This window comes from Capra hircus, chromosome 3 (genome assembly GCF_001704415.2).
Source record: "Capra hircus breed San Clemente chromosome 3, ASM170441v1, whole genome shotgun sequence".
Lineage (NCBI taxonomy): Eukaryota > Metazoa > Chordata > Mammalia > Artiodactyla > Bovidae > Capra > Capra hircus.
The window spans coordinates 104,718,047-104,743,399 of NC_030810.1; the positions used below are offsets into that span (position 1 = coordinate 104,718,047).

General features: G+C 50.4%; 2 protein-coding genes across 2 annotated transcripts; one reads left to right on the forward strand and one right to left on the reverse strand.

The window, feature by feature from the left end:
- Positions 228-5,507, forward strand: MTX1 (metaxin 1). The gene is made up of 8 exons (XM_005677399.3): positions 228-1,059; positions 2,038-2,107; positions 2,240-2,319; positions 3,856-3,948; positions 4,081-4,263; positions 4,390-4,466; positions 4,898-5,052; positions 5,156-5,507. The coding sequence occupies exons 1-8, from the start codon at positions 349-351 to the stop codon at positions 5,368-5,370; spliced, it is 1,584 nt and encodes a 527-aa protein (XP_005677456.2). The 5' UTR covers positions 228-348; the 3' UTR covers positions 5,371-5,507.
- GBA (glucosylceramidase beta) lies at positions 5,500-24,356 on the reverse strand. The gene is made up of 12 exons (XM_005677401.2): positions 24,219-24,356; positions 10,918-10,997; positions 10,469-10,556; positions 9,867-10,058; positions 9,607-9,753; positions 9,252-9,385; positions 8,866-9,038; positions 8,400-8,637; positions 7,623-7,847; positions 6,773-6,936; positions 6,254-6,370; positions 5,500-6,161 (listed from the first exon to the last, which is right to left on the reverse strand). Exons 1-12 carry the CDS (start codon positions 24,328-24,330, stop codon positions 6,056-6,058), a joined length of 1,776 nt encoding a protein of 591 aa, XP_005677458.2. The 5' UTR covers positions 24,331-24,356; the 3' UTR covers positions 5,500-6,055.

A 25,353-nucleotide genomic window follows, 5' to 3' on the forward strand; every position in this document is an offset into this window, starting at 1 on the left:
GGAGTGGCCGAAACTAGCTTGCAATAGTGCCCAGGGGATGTCCGTATGGAATGAAGTTTGCTGCTCGGGTAGAGCAAGTGCTCTTCATCAGGATGGGGGGTTGGGGGGGGCGTTCCATGACTTGTGCTTGTGCCTCCATTTTCCCCTCACTCCTAGGAAAACTTGGAATCTGGAAGTGTCCGGTGGGAACTGGAGGGAGAGCCTAAAACAGTGGTCAGTGAGGCTGGAGTAAAGAAATCAGGAAAGAGGAAAGGGACACCAAGGACAGGAGTAGGCCAGAGGACCGGCCAGGGACCGGGGGCTAGACTGGAAACACTGGGGGGTACTGGTGGACAGGCCGTGACCCGGATGAGGCGGAGGGGCGCCTCAGTTCCCGTTACCAAGGCAACAGCCCGAGAGCCCCACCTCCCCTCCCCCCACACACACACAGGCCCCAGCCCAGCCTCGCTCCGGCCGCCGCCACCGCCCCTGTTTTGTTTCCATGGCAACAAGAGGCGCGGGGCTGGTTCCAAACATAACGCGCTGTGGAAAACATGCGGCTCGGGGGACCCCCCCCGCAGCCCCCGCTCGGGGCCGAGCCCTGAGGGGCCCCAGAGCAGCCCAGACCTCTTGCAGATTTGCGAGGGCCCCCAGAACCCGTCATGGAGCACAAAATCCCCTTCTCCTGCTCCCACCGCGTCCTCGGGTGTTCAGGGCTCCCCTCCATCAGGGCGCCCTGATTCTCCAAGGCGCGCAGGGCTAAGGATCCACCCCCCCTTCGGGAGGCACCTCTGGATCAGGCGGCAGCCGCCCTCCCCAGAAGCCCTCGGCTCCGCCCCACGCCGTTTTCAGGCCGCCTCTCGGGCCTGGACAAGCCGCGCCCTCCTGACAGCCTCCCCTGGGTCCCGACCGCGATCTGCCGACGGGGAGGGGGGCGGATCCACGCGGTGGAGGGCTGAAGCGCAGGGGGAGGTGCTTCCGGGACAGAGGGCAGGCAAGATGGCGGCGCCCATGGAGCTGTTCTGCTGGTCAGGGGGCTGGGGGCTGCCGTCAGTGGACCTGGACAGCCTGGCCGTGCTGGTGAGGGGTGGCGCCGGCGCTCTCTGCTGCGCCCTGGAGGACTGGGGAGGGGGCCGGACTAGCCGGCCATCCGAATTTTGCCAGGGCGCCTCAGTACGGGCACAGTGGGGTAAACTGAGGCAATCCAAGAGCGTGCCTGGCCGGTATGAACTCTATTCGGTGCCTTGGTAGCCTAGATTTTGTTTAGCAATGGAAAGAGGCCTGGTCGGGGGTTCAGAAGATGAATTTTAGTTCTTAAACATCCATTTACTGGCTATGTGACCTTGGGGCAGTCTCTTCTCTCTGGGCGCCGTTTCTTCCTCCGGAGGTTTACGAAGGCTGGATGACCTCAAGGTTCTCCGGCTTGGCATTACTGCCTTCTCCTCAGTCTCCCCTTCCTCCTCCTCACTCAACGGCATTTACTGAGGTTATTGTTTATTGAACCAAAAGGCCCACTCACCGCTAAGGCTCTGTAGAAAGAGCTTTGGAGTCAAACTAGTGAACTCACTCACTCACTCTTTCATTTTCACTCTTCTCATCATTGTATTAGGCCTCTTCCAGATACCAAACATTGGCGTGCAGATGAGTAGCATTTGGTCCCTCCCCTGGAATTGTTTACATAAAGTCAGAAACGTCAGCAAACAAGTGTAATAAAGTGTTCAGATGGTGAAGTAGGAACAGACCAAACAGACTGCCCAAGAAGGAATGGCCAGTGCTTCCAAGTGAGGCTAGGTGTTCCCAGGTAGATGGAACGATAGAGGATATAAGAGGGAAGGGTTTTCCTGGCTGATTTGTAATCAGAGACACGTCCATAAGGTCTCTAATCCCTGTGTTTGCCCGTTGTAAAATGGGAACAATAATGTCTACCTTTTTTGTGTGAAGCAATCCCTCACTGTAGAGCATAGCACAGAAGGTATTCAATAAATGTTATTTCTTGTCTTGATTCCCCTCTGTGGGCCGTGTCCTTGGCCTCTCTGCCTTCTGCTTCCTTCCCTGCAGACCTATGCAAGATTTACTGGTGCCCCACTCAAGGTGCACAAGATCACCAACCCCTGGCGGAGTCCTTCAGGTACCCAGTGTTCCTGGGGGGTGAGGAAGGGAGTTTACAAGGGGAAGTGCAGGAGACAGACAAGGATGTGTTGTGGCTATGTGTGGATAGGTGGCTAAGGGTCTGGTGGACATACTTCTTTCTCAATGTCAGGAACTCTGCCTGCCCTTCGGACCAGTCATGGAGAGGTCATCTCAGTACCACACAAGATCATCACCCACCTTCGAAAAGAGGTAGGTGGTTTGGGTAGGGTGACTGCCAGCGAGAGTTTAGTCAATTCAGTGCTACACACATTTATTGAGTACCAGGTATATGCCAAACCAGACGCAGGTGACCCGGGGCTCCAGGGGACATGTAGTCTCGTGGAGGAGACACAGACATGTTGCTATGATGCAGTAGGCTAGAGAGTCAACTAGGCCACTGTCGAGACATCTGGAGCCACAATGCCTTCTGCCTGCTGGGCAGGGAGGGAGAGATGAACAGGCTGTTGACACATGGAAGGGAAAGGAGAGTAGGAAATAACAGATGAAGCCCTCAAAGGTGAGACCAGTGTGGGGGTGGGGTGGAAGTTCTCAGAGAGGGAGTTCTAAGGGCCATTACTCTTTTTTCAGGGACCAGGTCAGGCTTTCTAATATGGGGCTCAGGATGGACAAGACCAAGTGCCACGATGGGAAAGTTGAAAGAGCATTACAAGAGGACTAGAGAGACCTAGGCTGTGCTTGTCACTGTCATTGGCTCTGTGACCACCTTGGGCAAATTGCTTAACCTCTTAGAGCTATAAGCTTATTTGTAAGACCAGGGGCTTAGCCAGGATACTTTCTCAGGGCTCTTCCAGCTTTCATGGTCTGGTTCCAAAAGGGAACATACTGTCAGAAGTAGACCCCTCTTATTCATTTCTACTTTCCCAAAGGTGGAGGAACTGGGGAATTAATGGAGGCTTGAGAGGAATGGAGAGAAGGGATCCAGGTAAAAGCCAAAACTCCTGGTGGGACTGGGCCACTGTTTCTTTTTGTATAAGCACAGCTTTCCCTGTTTCTCCTACCACAGCCGTATTGAGAGAAAGATTATTACCCCTATTCCATGGAGGAGAATGAGGCTCAGAGAGCTTTAACGATCACACTCAAGAGGTTACTTGGGGACAAAGTTTACTCAGGATATGGAGGAGGGTGCTGAGGAGCAGACACTAGAGCCTAGGAAGGTGTGGCAGGCTGAGACCTGGGGGTATGGTTGGAATGCGTGTGGTGGTGGCGCCTGGACCATGGAATGAAGCAAGAGACGGCCAAGAGCTGAGCATTGAGAGAACAAGCCAGGGAGCCCTTGACATGGGTTCACTGGGTCCTGGGAGCGTGAGGATAGCGTCCCCTAGTTCCTGAGGCATTGAGGCCCAGCTTGCATCTGAGCTCTGCGCTGCTAGTTTTGTGGTGTCTGGATTGGGGAAGTTACTGTTAGAAAGTTGCCGTCAGCAGGCATCCCGCCAGCTTTCCGTGGAAACTCTGGGAGCTGCTCCTGGTTTGTGGCTGGGCCTTCCTTCCTCCCCCCAGTGGGCGCGGGACCTTGACGGCCAGCAGGCTCCAAGGTCCAGGCTTTCCGCCAACAGCAACAGGCTACTGACTGGGCCCAGGCGAGGGGGCCTCCGCAGGAAAAGCTCCTTGCTCTGCCTCTGCTGCGCTCAGAGGTCAGGCTAGGTGGTGCCAGACAGGAGGCCTCCCTCCTTGAAGTGTCCCTGCAGTCCCCCAGCATCCACCTCACCATGGACGTTCCCTCCACAGAAGTACAATGCTGATTACGACCTGTCAGCCCGGCAGGGAGCAGACACCTTGGCCTTCATGTCTTTGCTGGAGGAGAAGCTGCTCCCAGTGCTGGTGAGTGCCCAGGCCTTACACAGACACACACACACACACACACACACCCAGCATGGGAACCAGAATCCCACCCTGAGTCAGGCAGGTGCAGTGGCTCAGACCAGCCTCTTCCTTCCTACATACCCAATGCAGATACATACTTTTTGGATAGACGCCAAGAACTATGTGGAAGTGACCCGGAAGTGGTACGCAGAGGCAATGCCCTTTCCCCTCAACTTCTTCCTGCCTGGCCGCATGCAGCGGCAGTACATGGAACGGCTGCAGCTGCTGTGTGGGGAGCACAGGCCTGAGGATGAGGAGGAGCTGGAGAAGGAGGTACCTCTGGGACGGGGGGTGTTGTACGACAAGAGCCCCCAGGATGATGGCCGAGGGGCCAAGTGCCTGCGAGGGGAGGCGGTACCCAACCCGCAGCTGCGAGCTGACCTCGTGTCCCCTCCATAGCTATACCAGGAGGCCCGAGAATGCCTGACTCTTCTCTCTCAGCGCCTGGGCTCTCAGAAATTCTTCTTTGGAGATGCGTGAGTCTCACTCCAGGGGAGTCATAGGTGGCTTGGAAGAAGATACAGGTTCAAATGTAGCCACAGGGGCTAGGGTGGGGGCTCAAGCTCTGGACAGGAGGCGCTCGGCACAGACATTGGGTCTGGTGAAGGTAGGGCTGTGTGTGGGGCTGGAGCCGCCTCAGTGGTACAGGAGGGTGGGAGGGCCGCCAGGCCCGGGACGGGCCTGCTGAGCTGTGGGGCACTCAATGTGCCCTTTATGCAGCCCTGGGATAGAGTCCCATTCAACGCCAGGCTGGCGCCACCTGGGGCACTTTCCCCACCCCAGGACCAGAGCTGTGTGTCCTCTTCTCCCCCGGTGGTCCCCCGCTGCCCAGAGCCTATCTTCCCTGGGCCGACTCTTCCTCTGACCCCGTCTCTCCCCTTCTCCATCCCACTCTTCTCTGCTGCAGCCCCGCCTCCCTGGATGCCTTCGTCTTCAGCTACCTGGCCCTGCTGCAACAAGCAAAGCTGCCCAGTGGGAAGCTGCAGGCCCACCTGCGGGGGCTGCACAATCTCTGTGCCTATTGCACCCACATCCTCAGCCTGTACTTCCCCTGGGAAGGAGGTAAGGGGGGGATGGGTAGGGAGGTGGGGGGTGCTAGTCCTGGGGAGAGTGGGCAGGGACCCAGGAACCAGCCTCCCACCCACCCCCCTTCCTCTCCCCTCAGCTGAGGCACCACCTCCACGCCAGACACCAGCGAACCCAGAGTCTGAGGAGGAGCCACACCGGCGCCGGAACCAGATCCTAACCGTGCTGGCGGGGCTGGCGGCCATGGCTGGCTACGCCTTGCTCAGCGGCATTGTCTCCATCCAGCGGGCACCATCTGCCCGGGCCCCAGGCACCCAGGCCCTGGGCATGGCTGAGGAGGATGAAGAGGAATGATTTATCCTCATGCTCTCAGGACTGATTTTTCTACTGTCATGCATTCCAGAGGCTCCTGTGTTTCCCCATTGTTGGTGTGGTGGAAATGGGGTGCCACCCCCCCCCCGAAATAAAACTGCTCACATGGACTGAGATCAGACATTCTGTCTTTTAAGCAGCTGCCATTTTTCCTAGCTGGTACCAGGGGGCCATCTGGTGCTCGAGTCTACCCTCTGGTGCTTGGCTTCTTTCACTGCCTGTGCCTGGGTATGGACATCTGCGTAGGCCTGGTTCTGCATCTCCAAGAAAGACAAACAGTTCCCAGTTTTGGGTCCGGCTTTCCTCGTCTCTTCCTTTCCTTAACCTCTCTCTCCATCTACCCCACCCCCCACCCGTGTTTGTACAGACAGTGAGCTCACCCTGGGCCGGGGCCCAGTTTCCACAGGCAACCAGCGCATAGCACACGCTCACACAAGCACGGGGGTGGAGGACCACTGGGGCTTCCTGATCCTTTCCCTAGGGCCCTCCAGCCCCTGGCACCAACTAGAGGGGAGAATGAGTCACCCAAACCACTGCCTCTGGGCTTACGTCACTTAAGCTCCCCCTGGTCCTGCTGTACCCTCTGTAGCCACAGACGGCATGTGGGCTGACCGTGTCCCTTTAATGTCCAAGCTGAGCCCAGGCGCAAGCGTGGGTATCAGCTCCATCACTGGCGACGCCACAGGTAGGTGTGAATGGAGTAGCCAGGTGAGACAGTCTCCATGAAGCCCACGGCGGGATCCTTGATGGTGAGAGGCACATCCTTAGAGGAGCTGGAGGAGGTAGAGAGGAGTAGCGGAGTGTGTGATCCCGCCAAGCCCACCGTCTCGTCTTCATCCCAGTTCCCAGGCCCCGCTGCTCTCACCGGTTCAGCACGACTGCAACCGCAGAGCCGTCAGGCCGAAAGAGTGCCACCGTGTCCAAGTCGCTCTTCTCGCTGGCAACCAGCCCCACTCTCTGCGAGCCCTCGGGAATGAACTTGCTGAAGTGGGAACAGGATTGTCAGGGACCCCAGCCCTGAGGGTAGCTTCCATCAGTCTATCACTTGAGAAGTCACCTTCCCTACCATCTACACCACCCTGCCCACCCCCACACCGGCCCCCAGAACCATTCCTAAGACGTGCCCTAACTCTCCAGGCCTCCAGCCATGTGGTTGGATATGTCCTGCCCTCCTGCCTCCTAACCTCAGCATCAGGCATTGAGGAATTGTCTGTCTCAAATGCCATCTAGTCACTTCCTACCTACATGGCGCAAAAGGGACAGATGAGAGCCTCCCAAGGTTCCCACTCTCCACACCTTCCTGCCTCCTCATAGTGGGTGATACAAGCACAGTGCAGGAGATGCTAGGCCTGGCATGGAGTCGGAGTGCCCACCTTCCACTCACCTGAAGTGGCCAAGGTGGTAAAACATAGGCTGTTTGTAAAATGTGTCCTTGGCGATATCCACAATGATGGGGCTATCAACAAAGTTGCGCACCCAGTTGGGTCCCCCTTCAGGATTTAGGGCGAGGTTCCAGTCGGTCCAGCCAACCACATGGTAGAGGAGGTTCTAGGGTGGAAACAGGGCAGAGACAAAGGTTCCACGTTGGGCCCCCAGTGAATACAGTTAAGTGTCACATGAGGGAGATGGGCTGTGGGGCCTCGGCCCTGGGAGGGGTGTGTTTTATATCCTTAATATCTAAGGAGGGGACTTCCCTGGTAGTCCAGTGGTTAACGATCCTCCTGCCAATGTAGGGGACACAGGTTCGATCCCTGATCCAGGAAGATTCCACATGCCACTGGGCAACTGAGCCCATGCACCACAGCTACTGAAGCTGGCATGCCAGGAGCCTGTGCTCCACAGCAAGAAAAACCGCTGCAATGAGCCTGTGCACCAAGGCTGGAGAGGGGCCTTGGCTTGCCACAGCGGGAGAAAGCCCGAGCGGCAACAAGGACCCAGCACAGCCAAACACTAAAAATCTACGGAGGGAGGGGTTTTGAGGGCAGAGGCATCGCCAGAGAAACTCAGAAATCTGAGGCAGCTACAACGGCTCAAGCATTCAGAACAAGGTGATGGGGTGCACAGATCTCTGAAGGGAAGGCAATAGAGGGCATCATGATATCCCCAAACTTTGCCCCCAAGAGTAAGCGAGCTGGGGAAAAGCTGGAGAGGAGGGCCCCCCGTCAGCCTCTGGTGAGACTAGCGAGGGGCCCAAGGTGGTCTGCTATGCGGAAGGAGAGACTGAGGTGGCTCACTGTGATGATACTGTGGCTGTACTGCATCCCTCGATCCCAGGAGCCCAGCCGCACGCTCTGCTCCCAGAACTTGGAGCCCACACAGGCCTCTGAAGCAAAGAGCATGGTGTTGGGGAACAGGCGGTGCGTCTCCCCCAGGGTGGCTTTTGCTGGAGCCAGGAAGTCCAGGTACCAATGTACAGCAATGCCATGAACATACTTAGCTGCTTCTGGGTCTGCCAGCACCTGGACAGAGAAAGGGAAGGGCTACTGGGGAGACAGAACCATGGAGCCTGGGTCCTACACGAGGGATCTGGAGGAGGCACTAGAACTTGAGAGGTGGGCGCAGGATGAACACAACTTAGAGGGGGTTAAAGTGACAACCTAGGAGATTCTTGGGCTTTGGAGACCCAGAGGGGGGTCAACACTACCCCCAGCATCCCAGGAGTGCCACCTGGGCACCTGGCCCCAGCCTGGTTACTCTAGGAATCAAAAGTTGGGGCAGGGAAGGCACTCTGTTCCAGAGCTAGTCATCTAGATGCTGGATTTGGGGTCACTAGGGTACTAAGGTCTTCCCAGGTGGCTCAGTGATAAAGAATCCTCCTGCCAAGGAGATACAGGTTCAATCCCTGGGTTGGGAAGATCCCTTGGGGAAGGAAATGGCAACTCACTCTGGTATTCTTGCCTGGGAAATCCCATGGACAGAGGAGCCTGGAGGGCTATAGTCCATGGGGTCGAAAAACAGTCAGACACAACCGAGCATCCAAACAAGGTGCCCACAGGAGTCCTGGTCCTTACCACCTGGGCCCAGCGAGGCAACAGCAAGCGCTGGTCATCCAGCATCAACAGTCGGACGTCGCGGTGTGTACTGTTGGCGAGGATGGGACCCAGGTCACGGGCAATGAAGTCTCGCTGGTGCTCAGGAGTGAAACCCAAGCATTGGAAGGGGTACCCGCTAAGGAGCCCTGCAGTAGGCTCGTTCTCGGCTGTCACTGCCCAGAATCGTAACTTGTGCTCCGCGTAGGCATCCAGGAACCTGGCGAGGGCAAGGGTGTGAGGGATCATGGCCAAGAAAGGGGATCAGGGCCCTGGGGACTAGGAGGTCGGACTGAATGGGGAAAACTGAGGGGCCTAAGCCTGAAGGCCCAGAAGGTAGAAAGGTGAGCTGAGAGCTGGCAGCCGAAGAGGTCAAGGGTTGGGACGCAGACCAGGGTATGTGAAAGGGGAGCCTGGTCCAGGCCTGATGGCCCTGCTGTTTCCTTACTTGACAAAGTATCTGGCCCAGGTCTTGTGGTAGAGATCCCCCGGCTGACCCTTGAGTGTCCCCTTCCCATTCACGGCCCCATTAGTCTTGAGCCAAGTGGGTGATGTCCAGGGACTGGCAAAGAGTGAGACAGAGCGGTTGGCCAACTCCAGAGCTTGGTGAATCAGTGGTATCTGGAAACAAAGGTAGTGAGGAGAGACACCCAGAGTTGGAACATACACAGACTGGCCCAACCAGTGTATCTGGCCTAGCCATCAGCCTCTACCCTCCCATCCCAAGAGAGGGCAGGGACAAGTTCTATGTCTCTCTGCAAACTGTTCTAGCCTGAGGCCCCTCAATCACCAGGCATCAATGCTGCTGGGGCCTGGGGCAGCCAGAGTGCCCACCTTGAGCTTGACATCTTCCTCTGGAAGGCTGAAGTTGAGCAACTGGAAGTCGTCAGGGCTGTCGTCATAGGTATAGGTGCGGATGGAGAAGTCACAGCTGGCCATGGGGACCCGGATGATGTTGTATTCAATTCCTGTAGAAATTCCCGAGTCAGGGCCAAAGGGAACTTGGGTGCAGGGTGAAGGGCAGACTGTCTGAGCTGGAGGCCCCCAGCACTCAGCGGATGGATAGGACAATTTTTTTTTCCCACCAGGCATTAACAGAGACCCAAATGTCAGGGATGGGTGGATGTCAGGGAGAAAGGAGAGGTCAAAGAACCAACTGCACTATGTCATCATGTCCCTTCCTCCTCACCTTCTTCGGAGAAGTATGATTTGAGCAGCAAATTCCGTGCAGCAGGTGACAGGGCAAGGATGTTGAGGGAAGCAGCATCCGTCACGGCCCCTCCAAACCCCTTCACTTTCTGAAATTTCTGATCTGGCTGCAAGGTCAACAGCAACCCTGGGGACATCCGCAGGGAATAAAAGGCGTCAGTGCACAGGGGAGAAACTCCACGCTGATCGCTGGCATGACTGGGCTCCAGAAGGACCATAACCTGGGTGAGAGCTGGTTACCTGTGCCTGTGCGATTGGCCTGGATGGTCCCCAGACTCAGCTCCATTCGGCGCCCGCTGCGAGTGCTCTCAAAGCGGCTGAAGGTGCCAGGGTCAGGCAGGGTCAGGGGGTCCAGAGAATCACAGTATGTGGCATTGCAGACACACACCACCGAGCTGTAGCCAAAGCTTTTAGGGATGCAGGGGCGGGCACCTGGCAGGGAGGGTGCACAAGAGAGGCAAGGGCTGAGGGATGAAGATGGGGAGAAGGGACCCACTAGCTGAAAAGAAAGACAAAATACTGGTTTCAAAAATTCCTGGGCCTCCCTGGCAGTCCAATGGCTAAGAGACTGAGCTCCCAATGCAAGGGGCAGGGGTTTGATCCCTGGTCAGGAAACTAAATCCCACATGCCACAACAAAGACCCAACTCACAGAAATAAATAATAAATAAATGGCTTTAAAAATTATCTTGCTGTACCTCCACCCCACTGTTGCTCTCAGTCATGCAAAAGGATTTACTGAGCATCTACTTAAGTCCACCACCAGTAATGCCAGAGACTGCCAAAGACCATATGGCAGAAGGGGGGCCTTGGGGCTCCTTCCCTTCTCTCTGACTCACTTACCTGATACCCACGACACTGTATGAAGTAGAAGTAATCCCATGAGGCTGGCAGCCATGATTTCTACTCTGCCCCGAGGCACAGGATACTCCTGAGAACACAATGAGGAGTGGCTAGAAGGCAAGCCCCTCTCCACCTCTCATCTACTCTCCTAGGCAGGGCTCGACTGCCTAGTCTCCCACCTTTAACAGAATGGAACAAAGTCCACAGACACCTGAGTTCAGCCCTCCCTCCAAGCTCTCGGCTAGTAACAGCTCTCTGCCTACCCCAAGCAGGACCCTCCTGCACCCCTCTTCCCAACCACTTCCCCTTCGATCCCACCTTCCCTCCATCAAAAAGACACGATGACCTGCTTCAAGGAGAGCCCGTCATTCATTGAATTCCAGAGCCGGGTTAGCCAGAATTCCAGAAAGTGCATGACACCACCAATTAGAAGCCTTGTCCCCACTCACCTCTCTGGAAGGACTTGAAAGCTCCATCACCAGGCAAGAAGACGTTGGGGTTCCCAAACTTCTGAGGGATAGAGGATCAACTAAATAAAAACAGGGATGCAGGGGCCTGTGATAGCTATACAGGCCAGATTAGCCCTGCGGGTTAATTCCGGCATAATGGAACAAGTCACGTGAAACCATGGGAGTGTCACATGACCCAGGAAGTGAGGCAACTGCAACCATACTTGTAAAGGGCGGCCGACTGGCTTCCTGAGGGCTTATACATCCTATGAAATTCTAGAAGGCACGTATGGATGACAGCTTTAGGAAGAATCTAGATGAAAGATCTTAATGAAGGATTGGGTAGAGGTTCCCGAATCCCAAAGGATGGGAGCCACAGCAGGCACAACTGCCTTCTTAAGGAAAATATTTTAAAGATATGCTGATAATGGTTAATACTAATAAAAGAGGATCATGGTACAAAAATACTGAGGCCAAAATCCTGAGTGATGATTAAGCAATCTTTGCACTATAGAGGCTCATAAGCAGGGGAGTCAGACACACAGATGCTTATAGATAAGGACAAAATTGGTAACAGCTGTGCACAGAGACCCTTCCTACAGGGCTTCATGGAGAAGGGGTGAGGGATAAGGAGTATTAACTAGAGAAGTGCAGGGAGGATGGGCCCTGGGCAGGGGGCCGGTGCCTCCCGAGGCCTCTCTTGTTTCATCAGCAGATACAGATGAGAAGGAATTGTTTTTCCTTTCTCACAGGACAGAGAGGTTGTGTAGAGCAGTTCAGAAACTGCAAAGTGTGGTACAAAGCTGTATCCTCAGTGGATGTGAGAAGGAGCTTGTATTGCCTCATGGGCCACATCACAGATTTAGTGGGAGTGACATACACATTCAAGACCTGGCTGACTCTAGCTCCCCGAGCCTATTTCCTCATCAGTTAAATCTCCCCATCTGTTAAATGCCACCATCTCACAAGGTCATTACTATAATCAGTAAGATAAGCACAGTGCCTGGTACACAGTAGACCCTCGGGAACCACTTGTCTTTTTTTTTTTTTTTAAATTATCTCAGTGAAGTGTTTCCAAATAAACTCCAGGGGAAATTGACCATTTCTTCTTCTAGGTTCCCATAACCCTAGAGGAGCTATGGTCTTGGTGAGAGGAGCTTGGTTTGAATCTGGGCTCCACTATTTACTGGCTGTTTGACCATCAATAAACTGGAAGGACTGATGCCGAAGCTGAAGCTCCAATACTCTGGGCACCTGATGTGAGCAGCCAACTCACTGAAAAAGACCCTCATGCTGGTAAAGGCTGAAGGCAAAAGGAGAAGAGGACAGCAGAGGATGAGATGGTTGGATGGCATCACCGATTCAATGGACATGAGCTTGGGTGAACTCTGGGAGATGGTGAGGGACAGAGAGGCCTGGCCTGCTGCAGTCCACGGGGTGGCCAAGAGTCAGACATGACTTAGTGACTGAACAGCGACAAACTGCTTATCACGCTAAGCCTCTGTTTCTCATCTATAAAAGGGAAGTGATAACTCCCATCGCACAGGATTGTAAGGGGTCAGTACGATAATGCCTAGCACACTGCCAATTCACTTCAGTCTTTGCGACCCCATGGTTTGTAACCTGCCAGGTTCCTCTGTCCATGGGATTTTCTAGGCAAAGATACCAGAGTGGGTTGCCATTTCCTCCTTCAGAGGATCTTCCTGACCCAGGGATCAAACCCTTGTCTCTTATGTCTCCTGCGCTGGCAGGCAGGTTCTTTATGACTAGTGCCATCTGGGAAGCCCAAAAAGGGCGTGTTGCCTCCCCCTGGGGAATTGAACCTGGTCTCCCATGTGACAGGCAGGGGCTCCCCACTATGTTAATGAAGACTGGCACCAAATACTACAACAAGGTAGGACTGAGTTTACATAAAGAGCTTGGAATTCCACAAATGAGATCTTACTCATTCAAGCAGAAGGCCTGGTCCAGGATGGGTAGGTGCCAAATTGTTCCGTTTAATTGAACCACCATCATTATGTCAAATCTGCCCCATTCAGACTTCCTATTTCTCAAGGAAATGCTGTACATGACTTGTTCTGGGGAGGAGAGCAGGTGACATCCAATATCTTACTTCCCTTGAGTTCACTTGTTCCACCAATATTTATTAAGCACATACTATGTTTGCCCTGACCTGCTCTGCTGGCCCCAAAGTCCCTCTCCCTTGCCTGTTTCCCTTTTCAGGCAGAGACTTTGTTGAGTCTTTTGTTTCGTTTCTATCAAGGTGATTTGCCCTTGAGGCTTTTGTATTTTATCTTCTTAATAAAGTTGGTTATTATAAGGGTGAATATTTATTGAGTACTTATTCTATGCTGCCTTATGTTCATTGTCTCATTTCATTCTCAAGAGGCAGATACTAATTTTTTCCCCACTTTAGAGATGAGGAACTTTAAGACTCTAAAATGGTCATGAAATTGCCCAAAGTCCCTTGACTACTCAGTGGTGGGACCTGGATTTGTAATAAGGGGTGGAGCAGGTATACATGGGACCCTATGGCTGCCAACACTCAACCGGGCAGTGGTCCTCAAGGCAGAGAGTGGGTGAGAGATGAGAGGCCTACTCGTTGGGGCCAGCAAGTGAGCTGGGGATCTGGGGACAGGCTGAGGGCTGTGTCCCACAAAGCTCCAGAGCCCTCACCACACTGTCCCCTGGCCAGGCCCGGGCTTTGAAGCAGCTGTGCCCTCTCCTCCATTCCCCATCTGGGGTCTAATGGAGGTGCCGGTCTCCATGGGTCACCATCCAAGGAAGCCTCAGCAACTGGAGTGCATGGCACTGCCATTAAGTGTCATGCACAGCTTCAACCAGCTTCAGTCTCTCCGTTCACATTTCAAAAACTGTTACAGCTGAGATCAGCTGTCCATCCGCTTAGGAGGTGGCAGAGGTCAGGGTTAAGCTGCAAGGACACTGCCCATCATGACTTCAGGTCTACCTCTGTGGGTGGACCTGTTCTCAGAGAAGGGCAACTGCTGTGAGCTGGGCACTAACCTGATAGGCATTTGCTACCACACGTATTCCCACTGACCCTACACAAATAATTCGCTCCGGTTTAAATGAAAAACCTGACTGGCTGGGTGCTGGGCGCCTGGCTCCCTCAGTGATGACGGCTGGGCAGGCTCTGGGGACCCGCCCCTGAGTGCGCCACCAGCTGAGCTCTGCCTCTTCAGCAGGGCCTGGGCACTGGTGGAAGGACAGACTGGGTGCTGGACCAGTGCTCCCGGGCAGAGAAACGGGCCTGCCCAGGGTCCCCTTGGCTTAGCCTGGGCCTTGGAGAGGGGAAGTTGAGCCTTAGCACTTTGCCCTTTGTCAAAACAGAGAATAACATTTGCTCTGGTGGAGGCTTCCAGCAACATGGTGACCTGACGATGACCTGACCTTAAGAACAAATGATCTAACACCAGGAAGTTTGCAACAACTAACCACGGCCCCCCACCCTTCCCTATAAAAGGGCTTGGCTGAAAGCTTTCCAGGAGTTGGGGGTTTTTTAAGGCATAAGCAGCTTTGCAGGGCCCTGCAGGAAACATCTCTTTGGTCCAGACTCAACGTTTTGGTCTTATCTGGCCTCACTGCACTGACCACACAGACTTGTGTTTGATAACAGATTCATATGCAGAGTCCTATGACACACATCTCACCTGGAGGTGAGCCGCCTCCTGCTGTGCCGAATGCTACCTTAGCTGCTGGTTATTTTCAAAAGCTGCTGTGCTGGTCTGCAGCGCTGCTTTGTGTTGTTTTAAAATTGTCCCGTGTTTTCCACAGCGTGTTTTATCTGCTAAAAATGAAGCCCAAGTTGGCTTCCAAAGTGCTGGCTGCGTGGCACCATTTCTGGATCTGTGTTCTTCAAAGGCATTGGTCAGGGGATAACTGGTCGATAATGAAACAGAATCCAGGACTCCCGGGTTGAGCAAGATGGACTGGTTTTCAGTTGGGGAGGGGCTGGTCTGCCTCTGTTTCCTTTCACGGGAAATCTCCACCCAACAGCCTGAGCACCCCCTTTTCATAACAAGCATTTCCTCACATACTCTCTACTATCCTGAAATAAAGGTATAGATACTATGACTTACCTATACACATAATTTAAGAGACTAAATACTGTTGCCTTAATTGGAATATAAAGGAAAGATAATGGGACTTTTATTTATAGGAAAATATGTTTTCAATAAATAAATGCTTAGGAAGGACTATCTACAAGACATTATAGAATAGTTAGATATGTACTAACCTAAATGGAATAAATTAGGATTTAAGAGAAGGAAAAACAGCCCATGAATTAATAATCTCAGTGTGTAACTTTCATGTAATTTTTACAAAATGTAATTATTATGATGCTATAAAAATATAAAATACATGATAAATAAAAATGCTTAAATGTCAGTCTTTATGAATAAGATTCAATGCATTCCACAAGTCTTAACAAATTTACTATTTGATTCTAAGCCTTAGCAATTCAGTAAGGAATTTCTTTTCAACAAATGGTGCTGAGATGACTGGATATCATGTGCAAAAAAGATAAACTTAGACCCTTACCCCACTCCACAATCAAAAATCAAAGCAAAATGAATCACAGACTTAAATATAAGAGCTCAACTATAACATTTCTGGAATAAGGAAGATTAGCCAGTGGTTTCTTTTTCTTTGTTTTAGGCAACAATAAACATTTGTTATCTCACATTTTCTGTGGGAAAGGAATGCAGGAGTGGCTTATCTGGATGTTTCACACTTGCAGTTTCTAAAAAGATTATTGCCAAGACATTGGTCAGGGCTGCTGTCATCTGCAGGAGGCTTGACTGGGCTGAGGCTCTGCTTCCAAGTTAAGCGAAAGTGAAAGTGTTAGTCACTCAGTCATGTGGAGTCTTTGCAATCCCATGGACTATAGCCCACCAGGCTCCTCTGTCCATTGGATTCTCCAGGGAAGAATATTAGAGTGAGTTGCCATTCCGTTCTCCAGGGGATCTTCCCGACCCAGGGATCGAACCCAGGTCTCCCACACTGCAGGCAGTAAACTGTCTGCGTCACCTGGGAAGCCTAACATAGGTTCATCACCTAACATAAGTGATAAACTGGGGCTGGCTGTTGGCAGAAGGCCTCAGTTTCCCACCACGTGGAATAATTCATAGGGCTGCTTAGTGTCCTCACATCATGGCAGCTAGATTCCTCCCCAGTGAGTGGTCTAAGAGAGACTAAGGCAGAAGCCACAATGTCCTAGCCTCAGGAGCCACACATCATCATTTTTACAATATCCTATTGGATAACGGTCATCTTCTTTTTATTAATATATATATTTTTTTAATTTTTTTTTTTAATTGAAGGATCAAGTGAAAGTTCCTCAATCATATCCAACTGTTTGTGACCCCATTCTCCAGGCCAGAATACTGGAGTGGGTAGCCCCTCCCTTATCCAGGGGATCTTCCCAACCCAGGGATCGAACCCAGGTCTCTCGCATTGCAGGTGGATTCTTAACCAGCTGAGCCACAGTGGAAGCCCAATTGAAGGATAGTTGTTTTATTTATTTTTTTTGTCACACCTGTGCGGCATGTGGGATATCAGTTCCCTGACCAGGGAACGACACTGCGGCCCCTGCATTAGGAGCACACAGTCTCAACCACTGGTCTACCAGCAAAGTCCCTACACAGGTCTTCCATAGAGATGTGTGTGGGACAGAGAGGCTAAATAACGGTATGCACACCAAGTGGTGGGGATCATTTGGGGGCCATCTAGGAGGCAATCTACCATAGTCTGCCCTCTGTTCCCCAATAAGGCATGTCTCTCCCACAGGTAAACACTCTTACTTCCTCTCAAGGTCCCCCAAATTCTCATCTCATTATAGCTTAAGTTCAAAGTCTCATTAGACAATGGTTTCTTATTTATGAGTCCCAAATACAAATGATAGAAGAAAAAGATAAATTGGACTTCATCAAAATGAAAAATGTTTGTGTTTGAAAGGATGCCATCAAGAAAGTGAAAAGAAAACCCACAGAATGGGATAAAAGATTTTCAAACCACATCTCTGATAAGGGCCTAGTATCTAAAATATACAGAGAACTCTTATAACTCAATAATAAGAAGATAACCCAATTAAAAACAGGCAAAGGACTTGAAGAGACACTTATCCAAAGATACTGTACAAATGTCCAACAAGAACACAAATAGATGCTTGACAACATTTACCATTAAGGAAATGCAAATCAAAACCACTATGAAATACCATGTCATATACATTAGGATGGCTATGGTCAAACAGACAGACAATGACAAGTGTTGGCAAGGATGTGGAGAAATGAGAACTTGGGGATGTAAAATGGTGTAGCCACTTTGGAAAACAGTTCGGCAGTTTCTCAAAATGTTAAACAGAGTTACCATTTGACCCAGCAATTCCACTTCTAGGGAGCTACTGAAAAGAAAACATTTATCCACACAAAGACTTGCACATGAATATTTACAGCAGCGTTATTTATGGAAACAGACCAAATGTCTATCAGCTGGTGAATAAATACACAAACTGGTATTTCATTAAATGGAATAGTATTCAACAATAAAAGGGAACAAAATACCAATACATGCTACGACATGAATGTACCTCAAAAACATCACGGTAAGTCAAAGAAGCCAGACAAAATGACCACAGATTACATGATTCCATTTATATGAAATTCTAGAACAGCCAAATCTAGAGAGACAGAAAACAGATTAGTGCTTGCCTGCGGGTGGAGTGGGAATCAAAATCACAAAATTCTATTAATTTACTCAAAATCATTGAACTGTACACTTAAAGGAGAAACTTTTATAGTATATAAATTAAATCTCAATGAAGTCAGTAAAAAAAATTTCATTACATATTTGCAGTTGGTTCATTGTTTTGGCAGGAATACTACCACATTGAAACTCTTTACAACTAAATATATTACATAGTTGGAAGTGCTCTAATATGCTGAGTCAGTTCAGTTCAGTTCAGTCCCTCAGTCTTGTCCGACTCTTTGCGACTCCATGAACCGCAGCATGCCAGGCCTCCCTGTCCATCACCAACTCCCGGAGTTCACTCAAACTCATGTCCATCGAGTAGGTGATGCTATCCAGCCATCTCATCCTCTATTGTCCCCCTCACCTCCTGCCCCCAAGCCCTCCCAGCATCAGAGTCTTTTCCAATGAATCAAATCTTCACATGAGGTGGCCAAAATATTGGAGTTTCAGCTTTAGCATCAGTCCTTCCAATGAACACCCAGGACTGATCTCCTTTAGAATGGACTGGTTGGATCTCCTTGCAGTCCAAGGGACTCTCAAGAGTCTTCTCCAACATCACAGTTCAAAGGCATCAATTCTTCGGCGCTCAGTTTTCTTCACAGTCCAACTCTCACATGACCACTGGAAAAACCATAGCCTTGACTAGATGGACCTTTGTTGGCAAAGTAATGTCTCTGCTTTTGAATATGCTATCTAGGTTGGTCATAACTTTCCTTCCAAGAAGTAAGCATCTTTTAATTTCACGGCTGCAATCACCTAGCAGACAGATGCAATAATTTCAAGACAATGTATTTAACTTCTTCCTCCATAATGATCTTCTCCTAAATTATTGGGCTTTTCAACAACAACAAAACTTCTAAAACTTTTCTGCATTATTATAAAGTCTTGCTAATTTATATTTGATCTTATACTTGCATATATTGTTGAACAGAACATTCCAAAGTAAGTAGAATGAGAGATACTTCTTTGTGCAGAACTGTCGCGCATGTTATAGTCTCTTTCCTGTCCTCCTTCCACTAAATTCTCAAAGTGCTCCTAATTGTTGTTGTTGTTCAGTTGCTTAGTTGTGTCGGACTCTGCGACCCCATGGACTGCAGCACGCCAGGCTTCCCTGTCCATCACCAACTCCTGGATCTTGCTCAAACTCATGTCCATCGAGTTGGTGATGCCATCCAACCATCTCATCCTCTGCCGTGCCCTTCTCCTCTTGCCCTCAATCTTTCCCAACACCAGGGTCTTTTCCAATGAGTCAGTTCTTCACAAAGTATTGGAGCTTCACCTTCAGCATCAGTCCTTCCAATGAATATTCAGGACTGATTTCTTTTAGGATTGACTCGTTTGATCTCTTTGCAGTCCAAGGGACTCTCAAGAGTCTTCTCTAGCACCACAATTTGAAAGCATCAATTCTTTGGTGTTTGGCCTCTGTTTTGGTCCAACTCTCACATCCATACATGACTACTAGCAAAGCCTATTGCTCCTAATCATGGTCTTCACTAAAGACATATTTCCAAAATGCCCTCTAGGGGACAACTGAGACCCACTGCCCTAGGGGAGTCACCTCAAATGCCCAGGCTGCAGTAGTCACTATGGATGTACTGCTGCTGCTGCTGCTAAGTCGCTTCAGTCGTGTCTGACTCTGTGTGACCCCATAGACAGCAGCCTACCAGGCTCCACCATCCCTAGGATTCTCCAGGCAAGAACACTGGAGTGGGTTGCCATCTCCTTCTCCAGTGCATGAAAGTGAAAAGTGAAAGTGAAGTCGCTCAGTCATGTCCGACTCTTTGAGACCCCATGGACTGCAGCCTACCAGGCTCCCCTGTCCATGGGATTTTCCAGGCAAGAGTACGTACAAGGTGGCCACAAATGCGTTCCTCGTTTCCCTTTGCACAGCACTTTTAAAAGACTTAGCTAAACACCAAGGGAGGGCAACTGGGAAATAAATATAAGTGAGAAGCTGAAGCACAAAAATAGTTTGGCTGACCCAGCACAGAAGTTCTGATCTCACTTCAGCCAACCCTTGGCTCAGACAGCAAACTCCAGCCTTGGAGCCTGGCAAGCACCATGTCACAGGCTCCTTACTCTGTAGGTCTCAAGTCAACTCCCCAAGGAGGGTGCCTCCTCCTGGGCCCACTGTCGCCTCCACGGTCAAAGAGAGACACTCTCCTGTCATGCATGGCAGAGGAGGACTCACTCAAAAAAATACTTAAGAGATAAGTGAATGGATAAATCTTACCAGTCAACCTTTAATCTGTCCTTTCAGCTCTGGTTTCTGATCTGAAGAAACACCACTCTTACTGATTACTGACACCAAATGATTCCTTCTTCCAGTGAGACCCTTCTGCCCCTTAATTACTAGGTTGTAGGTTCATCTCCGGATTCATCTGATCAACAAACTTTTTCTTCAGCTCTATAGAGATAAAATTTTTTACGTCTCTAGCTCAGTCATTAAAGAATCTCCCTGCAATGGAGGAAACCTGGGTTTGATTCCTGGGTCGGGAAGCTTCCCTGGAGAAGGAAATGGCAACCCACTCCAATATTCTTGCCTGGAGAACCCCATGCACAGAGGAGCCTGGTGGGCTACAGTCTATGGGGTAGGAAGAGTCTGAAACGACTTAGCGACTAAACTGCAACCACCACTGAGATGTAATATTGTGTAAGTTTAATGTGTACAACTGATGATCTGATACATAATTTGACATGTTGCTGAATGATTATGGCAATAGTTGGTTTAATTGACCAACTCTTAAACAATAACCATAGCATGCCTGTAAAGTCCAGTGCAAATGCAAAGTGTTTATACCTCATATGCTTTCCTATAATTTTTCTCAAGCTAATCTTTCATGGGTGGTTACTACATGCATTAGCCTGACAACCCCATGTTATGGGGAGAACTGACTCAGAGAGGTTAAGTAAGTGGCAAAGTCAAGCCTAAATTCAGCTCTTTCCTACTGTGAAGCCCAAGCAGCTCTTAGTCATCATGTCATACAGTCTCCCTGACATTTCAGTAGTATATTTTTAGTCTTCAGCACGTTTCTTTTTCTTTCTTTTTTAAACAATTATTTGTCTATTTATTTGTTTATGGCTGCACTGGCTCTCCGTTGCTGCGTATGGGCTTCCTCTAGCTGTGGTGAGTGGGGGCTGCTCTGTTGCGGTCGCACAGGCTTCTTGTTGTGACGGCTTCTCTTGCTGCAGAGCATGGGATCTAGATGTGCCGGCTTCGGTAGTCGCAGCGCACGGGATCTGTACTTGCAGCTCGCAGACCCTAGAGCTTGCAGGCTTCAATAGTTGCGGCGCATGGACTTCAGCTTCTCCGTGGCTTGTGGCATCTTCCCAGACCAGGGATCAAACCTGTGGCCCCTGTGTTGGCAGGCAGACTCCTATCCACTGTCTCACCAGGGAAGTCCCTTCTGTCAATTTCTAAATGGCCACAGGGCAAATTCCACAGTTCCTATTTCTCTGAAACCTAAAACTCTTCCTCAAGAGACAAGCACAGAATTGGGGCTCAGGTTTACTGAATGAATGAATGAGTTAAGTGACTAACCACATTCGCTGCTTAAGGCCCTGCTTGTCAGTGTTTCAGGGAATGTCTTTGGTGCGATATGAAGCAAAAGAGTGATGAACTTCCAGAAGAATGAAGCTAACTCTGAAGAGGTCTATTAGAGCCTGAGTGACTTAATTGAGGGGATTTGGTTGAGGCCAACAGGAAGTATGATTCAAATGCTGAACAACTGCGAGCCTGCTCACACATTCCTTACTGTCCTGAGCCTCCCATGAGGCTGTCATGAGTCTCACTGCAGATAAAAAGGTATGAGAAGGTAGTCCTTGTGAGCTGTAAAGCTCCATATGGATGGCTGGAATTACTATTGCTACTGTTATCTAGCCTTTGTTTTTTTCCTCCAGGTACAGCGGAAGGAATCTTCAGTCCCAGCCTTTACCCCCACCCCTGCTCCTTCTGGCTGCCACCAATTCTATCCCTCAAGAGGAGGCAATAAGGAAGGGGAAGGGCGTTTTGACATGGACACCCTAGTGATTACACAGGATTAAAACCCTTGCTTCATTCCTTACTAGAACTGAGATACTGGGAAGTTACTTGACTTCTTGGAGCTTCAGTTTCCTCATCTTCAAACCTCTTGCCTCATGGGTTGTTATGAGAACCTCATGCAACCATGCATGTAATATTACTCACAGCCAAACCTCTGGGATGAGTTGCTACACTTGGTGAGTCTTCTCTCCATTTCTTACATTGCATGGGCTGAAGCTGGTCCTCTTGGCTCCCCAAAACTGCTCTTGCCAAGGTCACTGATGATCCCTCTGTTGCTAAGTCTAGTGAATAATGCCCAGCTCAGGGATTCCCTGGTGCTTCAGACAGTAAAGAACCACTTGCAATGTGGGAGACCTGGTTTTGATCCATGGGTTGGGAAGATCTCCTGGAGGGCACAGCAACCCACTCCAGTATTCTTGCCTGGAGAATCCCGATGGACAGAGGAGCCTGGTGGGCTACAGTACAGAGTCAGACACAACTGAGCAACTAAGTACACAGCACTGATCTAACTGTACTTTTCACCTCAGCTGACACAGGCCCCTCTGCTCTGGAAGCACTCTCTTTTGTTCTTCTGACTCGCACTCTGCTGCTCTGGAGGTCTTCTCTCTTCTTTGTCTGTTCCTTCTCCTCTGCAGGCTTCGCCTCCTCTGTCTGTTCCTTAGGGTTTTGTCCTAGACCTTCTCTTCTCATACGTCATGCTCTCTCCAGAGATAACCCATGGCTTTGATTATCTTCTAGTTGATTTTGGTTCCAAAATCTGCACTTCCAATCCCAATCCTCCTCTTGAGATGGACTCTGTGATGACTCTACCCTTCAGACCTTTCCTGCTGGAGTCTCACAGACACTTCAGCAGCACCATCATGAGGGCATCGTCTCCTCCAGTCAAACCCACTCTTCCTCCTGTGTTCTCTATCACCATGAACAGAACCTCTTCTTAAAGAACTTGGGGCTTGTGCCTGACTCTGTCCTCTCCCCGAATCCTTCTTCCTATCAGTTCTCTTGTTAACTACTGAAACACCTCTCATTTGACCTCCTACACTCTACTTTTCTCCTCCAATCCATTCTTCAAGAAGCATTCAATGGTGTAACTCAAATACAAACATTGAAGCTACCACTCTCCCTCCTAAAATCCTTCAATGGCTCCATACTACTTTTTAAGAGGGCTTACAGGACCTGGCATCTTTGTTCCAGCTTCATTTCTCATCTCTCCACGTGGACTATATGCTCCAATCACATTTCACCTAACAGGCCACATTCCATCTTCCCTCTGCTCTGAGCTAGGATATTTTCTTCTCTCTTAAAATAAAAAAAAAAGAATAAATACTCTTTTTCATCAGTAAGTCCTCAGCCTTAATGTCTCTACCATCAGTACCCTTTTCCTGACACCCCTAAATCGGCAGGGCACCCCTGCTATGTGCTCCCCAATGCACATATTTGACAAATAATAATTGGGCATCTACTATGGGCCAGGCACTGTTCTAGGTACAGTAATGAATAAGATGATAAAGTCCCTTATGTTCTACTGGGGATGGTAGACAACACAGAACTTCAGATGGCCATGAGCACTATGAAACGAAATAAAGGGGTAGGGAGTGTTGGACAAAGGGAGTGAGGGGGAGAGTGGTAGGAAGTGAATTTGGGGAAAAAGGTTGGGGGTCAGATTCTGTAAGGCCTTCGTGGCCACTGTGAGGAGTCTGCGTTTTATTCCAAGATGGAAATTCACTGGACAGTTTGGTGCAGGGAAGCGCCACCATCCGGTCTGTATTTTTAAAAGATCACTTTGGCTGCTGTGTAGAAATCAGACTCTAAGGGGTAAGTGCCAAGGCACGGGGACCAATCTCTAATTACAGCCTGCGGTGGACTGGCCCCCTTGTTCTCTATCCTTTCTCCTCCGAATCCTCACAAAGGCTCTTCTTCAGTTTGCACCACTCTCCACCTCCAGGCCTAGTTAACGCCTATTCATCTTTCTTTCAGATCTCAGCTTCTGTCATTATGTCTGAGAAATTCTCTTTCTCTCACACACACACCCTCCTGTAACAAGCTCACAAATCTCGCATCTCCTTTGTAGCTCTTGCTAGTTGCAGTTAATTGTAAAAATGACTTAATGTCAATTATAGCACCCAGTGGCCTAACTCCTTTGCTGATCCGTCCTTGCCAAAGCCTAACAGAGCAGGATCAATGTGTCTCGCCAGTAGCCAGGGTCAATGTGTATCGCCAGGTAGCACAGCACCCGGCGCTAGTGCTGTGCTTACTGAACATTTGTCGGATGATTGAAGAACGGATAAATTATACAGAACTTTTCCCCCATTCCAGCCCTCAAAAATGCAAGTGCTTAGAAGAGGATTTGAAGATTTCTCCCCTCTTCCTCATTAGTAAAACACGACCATCCCTACAACTAATGATAACAGTGCTGATAAATGGGTGAGCTGCAGATGCAGGGAAGGGAGAGTTAAGATCTAAGCCGTGCAAAATCCACTACGCCTACCGTCGGTGAAGCGAAACAGCAGCCCCAACCGGAGGCGAAAGGAAATCCCAAAGCAGCCCGTAAAGCTGGTAGGCGGGGCTGGAGAACAGGGCTCAGCGGAGACTCGGCGCATCTCACCACGCGCAGCCGCAAGGCGCGCAGGGCGGGCTGGGCGGGATCCGGGCCTCCTCGGGAAGGGAGACCCGTAATCGTCAGGAGGCGGGACGCAGGCACTTTCCGCACGTTTTATTGGTAGTGCTGGGGACGGACTGTTTCCGCTGGCCAGCCGTAGCCCAAATACGGCGCAAGCGTATTCGGGGTTCTATTTGGAAAGACGGCGCGGGAAGCAAGAAGCGCGCATGCGCCTCCGTATATACTCGCCAGCACACCCTAATGGATGGGGGTGGTTGCTTTCCTTCAGTGAGTGCGGGTCACTGGAAGCTGAGCTGTACTCTTGAGTTTCCTCCTTTGGGAGTCTCGGGATAGGGAACATTTAGTGCCCAGAAATTGCCCCGTTGGGAACCCCAATCTCCACTCCCTCCTATCTCATTTTGTCGTTCTGGCCGCGCCCTAACCCTCTTTCCCTGAAGCTGGGTTGTTATGATGGTGAATTATTCAAGAAGCCTTGCAGCCTGACGCCATCTATGGGCAGTGCCCCCTCCCTACCACCTCTCTCCTGAGGGTCCCACTACTATCCCCAAAGTCATAGGGTCCCGAAGCTGTTTACAAGACCTCACGCTTTTAGTAACTTAATGAGTTTGTTGAGGACCTACTAAGTGTTAGACCAAGTGCAATGAGCAAACCCCTGCTCATAGGAGTTTGCATTCTATGGGACGACACAAACAAGATAATTTGAAATAGCAATTAAGTATTCAAAACAACAGGGCGGTATAATAGAACGAACTGCTCAACGAGAAGATGAATATTGAACTAAGACTCTCGAATTAGGTGAAAACAACAGCTATAGGGCAGAGTTTCCTGTTGGTGAAGAGCTGCTGCTGCTGCTAAGTCACTTCAGTCGTGTCCGACTCTGTGCAACCCCAGAGGCAGCAGCGCACCAGGCTCCCCCGTCCCTGGGATTCTCCAGGCAAGAACACTGGAGTGGGTTGCCATTTCCTTCTCCAATGCATGAAAGTGAAAAGTGAAAGTGAAGTCG

Bases quoted from the DNA above. Each gene is read 5' to 3' on its own strand.
- MTX1 (XM_005677399.3), top strand. From the start codon at position 349: ATGAGGCGGAGGGGCGCCTCAGTTCCCGTTACCAAGGCAACAGCCCGA. The intron at 3,949-4,080 runs GTGAGTGCCCAG...TACCCAATGCAG, and splicing joins AGAAGCTGCTCCCAGTGCTG to ATACATACTTTTTGGATAGA. The intron at 4,467-4,897 runs GTGAGTCTCACT...TCTCTGCTGCAG, and splicing joins AAATTCTTCTTTGGAGATGC to CCCCGCCTCCCTGGATGCCT.
- GBA (XM_005677401.2), bottom strand. From the start codon at position 24,330: ATGCGCCGAGTCTCCGCTGAGCCCTGTTCTCCAGCCCCGCCTACCAGC. The intron at 9,039-9,251 runs GTGGGCACTCTG...CTTTGTTTCCAG, and splicing joins AGGAAGATGTCAAGCTCAAG to ATACCACTGATTCACCAAGC. The intron at 6,937-7,622 runs GTGAGCCACCTC...TTTCCACCCTAG, and splicing joins ACAGCCACAGTATCATCACA to AACCTCCTCTACCATGTGGT.